At 41.6% G+C, this 8,324-nt stretch overlaps 1 protein-coding gene and 1 pseudogene across 1 annotated transcript in view; both read right to left on the bottom strand.

Annotated features, from left to right (window-relative positions):
• Positions 1-1,869, bottom strand: part of LOC107183635 — a 2,991-nt pseudogene extending 1,122 nt beyond the window's left edge.
• A 1,652-nt stretch (positions 1,870-3,521) lies between these two features.
• LOC102756035 (dimethylaniline monooxygenase [N-oxide-forming] 2) overlaps positions 3,522-8,324 on the bottom strand; it is a 15,052-nt gene continuing 10,249 nt past the window's right edge. Inside the window, exons 3-5 of the mRNA XM_006766995.2 lie at positions 6,594-6,756; positions 5,933-6,075; positions 3,522-3,725 (exon numbers count right to left, since the gene is read on the bottom strand). Of these exons, the coding sequence (XP_006767058.1) occupies positions 3,522-3,725; positions 5,933-6,075; positions 6,594-6,756 (510 nt within the window). The remainder of the gene's footprint in view (positions 3,726-5,932; positions 6,076-6,593; positions 6,757-8,324) is intronic.

Here is an 8,324-nt window from a genome sequence, read left to right as displayed (position 1 = left end):
CAGCAGGAGGGAAACTGGGAAGTTAGAAGCCGGCTCTAGAGTGCGCGTCTTTAGAGGCCTCAGCATCCTCTGTTTCTGGGAGAGGATGGCACTCTTGGCTCCTTCCCATCGTCCAGGCCCCACCAAGCGGTACTGATAGGAGTTGCAGGGGCCAAAATAGAGTTTCACAGCCAGTTTAGGATCTTGGAACAGGAGAGAGAGGAGGTCTGGCTTCGCACCTATCTCCTCGGCGAGCTCATCCAAGTAATCGATGTAATTGGTCTGCAGAATCTGGCTCTGGCTCTCTCCAAACCTGAATGAAGAAAGTGAGAAGGGCAGATTCACAAGATGTTCAAAGTTATATAAGAACAGAAGACATTCAATAGCTATTGACAGGGTGAAGGAATGAGTGAACAAATAAATGGCAAGTGTTGGTTTATCCCATCCAGAGGCCTGTATTTCAGATTGTCTATAGACTAAAATAAAGAGCCTATATTTCAGATTCACTATAGACTGTAAAATACATGGGACTTTGAGGAACTGACAACATTTATAATCATGATGATTATTTGGTATTTACTAAGCAAAGTACCAACTAGTCAGGATTGTTGTCAAGACGGATGAGGTAACACAGATGAAAGCCTAGCCCAGTGCAAGCACAGAGGAGACACTTAATATTTGCTTGTAAAATTAGTAGCGTCCCTGGCACTCTGGCTGGCATTTGATGCTCAGTAAGTGTTAGATGAATGAGCATTTGGACATGAGATAACTCCTTCATGCCATATAAGGCTCCAAGTCAACTTTCCAAGGGGACTTAACCCACTTGAACCTCCTTTCACTTCAGTCACAAAGTAGTAATCCTCGAACCTTCATTTCACCCAAGTATGTGTCTATCATTTTACTTTTTATCCAATCACAGAAATCCCCCCTTGGTTTCTCCTACCTCCTTAATCTATCACCAATAGATTTCATGTAACTCACATACATTTTTTATTGTCTCCTCTTTGGATTTTAATGTATAAAATAAGGTACAACACTGCCATTCTCCCAAGCAGTATCCCAATCTGTTGAGATTCTGCTTCCTGACAATTGTCAATAGTTTAGCTCAAATAAACTCACAAAAATTCTTCAAAGGTTTGAATGTTTCTTACATTAACACCATTCCCTCTCTAAACACAGTGTGTGAATGGAATTTAATATGCGCATCATACAAAACAAATGAAATTCAGTCAAGGGAAAATGTTCTGATTTGGTAAAATTCCTATCTTTAAATAGTTGGTTGTTCAACTACTATATATAAGAATCACCTAGGAAGAACTCAAAACACACAGACGTCCAGTCTCCTCCAGAGATTCCGATTTAGTTGGTCTGGGCTGTGGCCTTAGAATTTGCATTTTTAACGAACAGCTAGTTAGTTCTCACAGGTGGGTAGAGTACTCACTGTGCTTTGAGGAACACTGTTCTAGGTAAAGATTAAAAAACACATTCTTACAGGTCAATTCTGTGTTTGTTCCTCTTGATAATGTCTTCCATCATAGTCCTCTCTGAGGGCAAGGTACACAAGCCTAGAATACAAAAGGCTGGTTTAAGTAGTGGGTTGGTTTGGAGGTTCTAGCAGGGGAGCTCAGCTACTCCTATACCCTTGACCGAAGACCGGTCCTCTCCTTTGGTGGGAAGGTCGTCCTCTTTGACCCAGCACACAGCTTCGTAGGGACGCACAGACATCAGTGAGGGAGGAGGGGGACACCCTCCTAGCCAGACAGATCAGCAGAATTAACCCTGGCAATCAATGGGGTGACAGATGTCGCAGCCAGATCGCCCTCACATCCAAAATCCACAGAACTTTCTAATATATTAAAGGAATGATTACAGATGTTTGTTATTATATCTTTGTATTTGTTATTTTATGACGTCTCCACTAACTTTTTAGGATGTAAATCTTACGAGAGCAGCCCAAAGACAATGACATCAATGTCCTCTTCCACTGTCCCATCCTCAAAGATGGCAGAAGTTTCCGTGAGCTCTGTCACTCTTGATTTCACCTTGATGGCTCCATAGAGTATACGACTTGGAAGGTCATCATTTAGTACAGGTTCTTTCATAAGGTATCTGAAACACACAGAAGAAAACACTCAGAAGGAGCATTTAATGAGGAGTCTTGAACTGTCTTGATGTTTTGTGTGTTTGGCTCTGAAAATAAAGAGGTTTCTCAAATATCCATAAAACTTTCCAACTTGATTAGTTGGCTTGACCCCAAATTTACTATCTGACTTTATTTTCATGTCACAAATCTCTCCCTTAACAAAGGGAAACATATGGGTGATAGGGGTAAAAGATATTTCAAAAAATGAAAGCATCCCCAAGGGCTTATACAAAATGCAAGTGCCTATGGTCATTCGCTGAGTATTCCAGTGGTTATTAGCCCATGGATGTTTCCAACATTCTTTTTTGAAAAAAGAAATATTTTTATTGATTTCAGAGAGGAAGGGAGAGGGATAGAGATAGAAACATTAATGATGAGAGAGAATCATTGATCAGCTGCCTTCTGCATGCCCCCCTTGGGGATCAAGCCCACAACCCAGGCATGTGCCCTTGGCCAGAATTGAATCTGGGACTCTTCAGTCCACAGGCCAACTCTCCACTGAGCCAAACCGGCTAGGGCTCTAACACTCTTTTATGTTATCTACTTTAATTATCTTGCTGTTCCATTTAATCTCTATCTGATCATAAGTAAGAAAGAGAAAACATATTAAATTCCCATTAGTTTTAAAAATTAGTAAGGAATCAGTATGAAAATTAATGCATAGAATTATATTGGGGATAGTTGCTAATCTCAAATATCCATGAAATCTCCATATGTGATAGCATGGGCAGTGAAGCAAAGTCTGCTTATATTTCGGTTTAAGGCAATACATGCTACAGATCTCAGATCGTAGCATACAGCAGTCACATGGCATTTGTTGAAAGACTCTAAAGCTCTTCTGTGTTGCCCTTTAAGGGGAGGAGCCTGTTATCAACTAAAGAAAAATAAACATCTATAATGTTTGCTTGAGTTTTTAAGTTCGGTGATGTATAACTTTGAGATAAACAGAGATTTTTTTTTTTTTGCAAAGAGACAGTGATTATGTTCTCAAAACTGCCCATGGGAAGAACCCCCATGATACACAGAGTTAGCAGAACATAAATCATCGAATGGAGACTCTGATAAACGTTTCCTACCACAACCCTCTGAAAAGAAGGTCACAATCTCATTAAGCAGCCTTTCTGATGTTGGACAGCTCTGGGTAATAGAAAGTTCTTTTCATGACCTACTTTTGCATTTTTTGGAGCAGCTCATACCATTTCTACTTGATCTTCTTAAGTATTCACTTTTAAAATGCATACAGAACAACTTTTGGAATTCAAGCTCAAAACCTATACCATACCCATACTGTTGGGTTGAAGCTTGAGCTACCATGTTAGCAATTTGGCCCTTTGTGAAGAGAGGCACCTCTAACAACCTTGCTTACCAATGAGAATACCATAAAAAAAGCAAAATAACTCTACTTGTTTTGAGGCTCAAGGCCATAATTTTCATGGTGGAACCACTGATTCATCTGCCGTTCTGACATCCATTTTTGAACTGTTCGTGGCAGGACATTTCGGAGCATGGAGCGAAACCGGGTGTGGAACACCATGTCCCAGGGATAGCCACAGTCAGAGATACGGCTGAGGACCCATGAACCTTGCCTGGTACTGATAAACACCTGGCAAGCAAAAAGAAAGACAGTTTATGTTAGGGCATCGTCCCTTTTGGGAGGAATCTACTCTGTAGGTGATATATCACACGTATGGCCCCTGAATTCCCTGCAATGCTTTATCTTAAAGATGATTGACTTGCAAGTGAAGTACCATTTTGTTTTCACTGCTCTGTGGCAACTTTGTCATAGAAGAAGTACCCAGTGGTGTTCACATTGATAGAGGAAGACTACGACAGTCTTGAGAACTTTCTTGAAAACATGAGAAGAATCTTTGGGCTAATACCAATCATAAAATCCACAGGTCTTTACCACGTTTACAGTTGTGGTTTGGTGCTCCTTCCCTCTTCTCACCTTCCCACCTGCCCACATTTCTTTTGTAGTAAAGGAAAGTAATTAAAATCCTAGGAAAGGTACCAAGACAACCCAAGGACTATATAGGCATACAGGCATAGATCTGTGCTTCGCTGGAGTGGGAATACCAGGGGGTGTCAGCTTCCTCCCACACTTAAAAGAACAGTTATGCATTTTAAGTGTTAAAATCTGAACGTATATTGTGATTTCCATTCTTTTGAAATACACATCTGAGTCTTTCTGGTATGTTCTTTACCTTTCTTACTCAGATTTCTCTCATTTTGAAATTACACACACACACACACACACACACACACACACACATATATTTCCAGATAGGTGGTTTACCTTGCTTACTGTTACAACACCCCCCACCCCCCATTGCCCAAATGCATATTTGAATTGCTTTCAAAATTTTACCTGACATTCTATGAATTCTGATGTATAAGGTGGTCCCAGATAAACAGTTAACTATGATTCATGTGCAGAAAAACCAGTTCACTTAAGTGTTTATGATCATGGACTCCAGATCCAGGACTCTGCATCTAGACTCCTTAGGTTTGAATCCCAGCCCCACCACCTACAGGCTGTGTTGCCTTGGGCAAGTTATTTCAACCTCTCCGTGCCTCAGTTTTTCTTTCTGTAAAATGGGGATATTAATAGTACCTGCCTCATGGGATTATTATGCAGGTTAAATCAGGTGGTATAAATAAAGTACTTAAACTATTGTCTGCTAGCTATTATTACTTTGCAAATATAGACTGGAGGAGAGGAGTTCGGTGTAGTGCCACATGACTGGAGTAAACAAGAATTTGGAGACCAATTTTGCTGGGAAGGACCTCAACTCCTTAGCTTGTGAAATGTTTCCATGAGTGTCTTTTCCCAATACTTACTGTCTCCCCTTCTTCCTTGGCACTGACTGGATAGGTGACTTTTACAGGTTCCAGTGTAAACCCTTCATTCATCTGGGGATACACCCTGTTTGTTTATCATGTTTGCTACCTGGCATCTCAAGCCCTGAAAGTAGGTGACTCAGAACAGGACAGTTTTGCTGGTTGTGGACATAGGTATGTAAGTCCTGTGTAGCCAGAAGAAGCCAAGCTGAGGAGGCTAGTGTACAAGAGATAGGGCTCCTGGGCCCAGGCCCTGTTGGGAGGGAATGCTTTGGGGAGAGGAACCCCAGCTATTTTCCCATCTTTGCCTAGGACTGCCCTACTGGAAGGGATTTATTTTCTGTTATTCCCAATCATCGATGTCAGCATTATCTACATCTTGTAATGTTTGACTCCGTCACAGCTCAGTTGTGTCATTCCTGAGCAGATACAAGGATAAAAGTGGTTGGAAGGGCTCAGTGTGCACCTACAAAGCTATGATCTTGGTTGGGAGTCTTACTGACTATTTAATCTTTTCTTTTCATAATCTTTGGATAACTGAGGATGAGTTACATTTCAAATATAATTCAAATGTGCACTAAATTTCTAAATGCCCCTGCTCCCCCTGCCCCATATATGAACAGGTCAGCTTTTCACTAAGGCCCCTGGGTGGAAACAACGCTTTTTAGGCTGAAAATCATCTGGTCAAAGCTTCCCATTTACAAAGTGAGAGAGCTGTAGTCCAGCGAAGTGAAATGACTCAGCCTAGGTTACACAGCTGATAGTGGCAGAGCTGGGAGGTAAACTGTGGCTTCTTGACATACAGATTTTCTGATGCCACATGAACCAATGGAGAACCCAATCAACCAACCAACCAACCAACCAACCAGTTAAGGAGTAATGGAGCCTTGATTACATGCTCAGATTTTCCAATGTGCCCCCTCCCCTTTCCTTTCCTCCAAGGTACAAGGTAAGCAGAGAGCTTTGCACCTGAGAAGCCTTCTTGCTCAGCTCAACGGCAATATCTGAGGCTGAGTTTCCTATTCCAATCACCAGGACTCGCTTCCCCTCAAATCCGTCTGGGTTCTTGTATTGGCGGCTGTGAAAATACTGGCCTTTGAAATTCTCTATACCTTCAGGAGGAAACAGAGAGAAGCCTGTCAACTATGTCAAATTAATTTCAAGAAAACTGCATTGTCAACTTTTCCTTCCTGGGGTTAATCATTTCTTTTGCCTCTTTCTCTCTTAGGGGGGTTATAATAGCAAGGCCAATTGACAAACTCTAAGTATAAAACATATAATAAATGTTAGGTTAAGCATATGGTCCAGGACCAAAAGAGTTTCCAGGAACTTTCCCCACTAACTCTGTCCATGGGCATGGTTCTGCAGAAAAGGCTCCAGGGACAGAACAAAGTCACAGCTGTTTGGTGAGATAGGAAAAGGCCAAAGCAGGCACATGGCTAAACGGGCCTCTCCAACACGGAGGCAATGTGGATATGAATTCTCTGACATCTTGACTTTGGGGGAGGTTAGCTGGATTCCTGTGTAACCAAGACCAAAGAGGTCAACAGAAACAACAATGATCATTCCAAACTGCATAGAAAATATCTGGACACCTGCTCTGAAAAGCTGGGCATCCCCTAGGCCTCACCTGGAAATGACTCCAGTGGGATGCGAGGGAGGATGTGATGGCCACTGCAAACCATAATTGCATCGAAGATGGCACTTTGCTCATTGCCTTTGCTCTCGGTGACAACCTCCCATTGGCCAGAGGATGAGAAATCCGGGCATCTTTTCACGCTGAGGACGGTTGTCTTAAACGAACACAGAGAAGGCATCATTGAGAATTAATCTGGCATATAGGGGCCTTGTCCAGTGCCCTGAGGAGTGGGGACGAGTAGAATGCAATGTTTGATACAATTTAGGTTCCATTTGAATCCACTTCAAGCCAGTTAAGGCAAAGACTACTAAGCTCAGCCTTCTCATTCTTCTTTGGCAGGGAGATACCGACTGAGGACATGCTGCTTTGCGCAAGAGCCCCCCCTGAGCTGACTGAATGAGAACTGGAGTGAGATGCAGGCCTGGCTGGTAAGCTCTGGGCAAAATCCATGTTTGTCATTCAAGTGATCACATAATATTTATCAAGAACCTTTCATGTGTCCGCTTCTGTGCAGACACTGTGCTAGAGAAGTTGTTTCATGGGAAGTGATTTGCATAACGACTGGCGTATTGTCAGCACTCTGTGAATGGTATATTTTATATTTTTAGATCAGGGACAGTCATGATAGCAATACTGTTCATGATCTCATTTGGATGAAATAATTTATTGGTTCGTTGATTTTTTTAAAATGTAGCTTACTGTCTGGAGGTCTGTGAGTTTTTAAAAGTGCTTATGAAGGTCGTATGTCTGATGTATTTAAGAACAATGTCAAATGGAAGCAAAGCTTTTCTCACTTTCAGAGGAGTGGCATACTTCTCTTTGCAAGTATTTGAGTTTTGTATGCATACTTTTCACATTTTCAGATATTTTTCAAAATGTAGCATTGCTAGTTTTTGAGACTTCAAATTTTAAAGATGTATATGGAATATTAGTATAAAGCTTACGAAAGTACTATAAAACGTCTGGGCATTTTCAGCAGAGTAAAGATTTCAGATTTGTCGTCCAGAGTAGTATACTAGCTAAAGTCCTGTGCATTCTTGCTATTCAAAATGTGGTTTGAGGACCAACACCTTCAGTATCACTTAGAAGGTGATTAGACATGCCACAGAGTCATTTACATTTTGAGTTGAGCCCTAACTTCTTAGGGCTTATACCAACTCAGAGACCAATACACGGAAATGCATTTTCCTAACCCCTCTCCAGCCTCCAGAAAACAAGTGCAGTGGTGACACAGTGAACAAGTAAACTAGTTTTCTTGCAACTCTAACATGATCTTTAAAAGAATAGAGACTATTATTCTGGCCAGTGTGCTAAAGGTTAGAGTGTTGGCCCACACACCAAAGGGTCACGGATTTGATTCTCGGACAAGGGCATGTACCTGGGTTGGAGGTTTGATCCCCAGACCCAGTTGGGGCGAGTGCAGGAGGCAACTGATGAATGTGTCTCTCTTACATTGATGTTTCTCCCTCCCTTCCTCCCTCCTTCCCTCCCTCCCTCCCTCTACACTCTAAAAATCAATGAAAAAAAAATAGCCTCAGGTGAGGATTAACAACAACAAAAAGAGACTATAAATTACATGTCATGAAAGGGCAATACATCTATTAAATAGATTGGTAGCTAAGTAGACAAAGATCTATAAAAGCTTCTGATATAAAGGGTCTGTCATTTATAGGATGGATTACCAGGAATTTGGGAAAAACTACATTAGGTGGGACTGGATAT

This window comes from Myotis davidii, unplaced genomic scaffold, assembly GCF_000327345.1.
Source record: "Myotis davidii unplaced genomic scaffold, ASM32734v1 scaffold580, whole genome shotgun sequence".
In the NCBI taxonomy this organism is placed as follows: domain Eukaryota; kingdom Metazoa; phylum Chordata; class Mammalia; order Chiroptera; family Vespertilionidae; genus Myotis; species Myotis davidii.
Note: the sequence above shows the minus strand (reverse complement) of the source record. Positions and strands in the feature narration are given on the sequence as shown.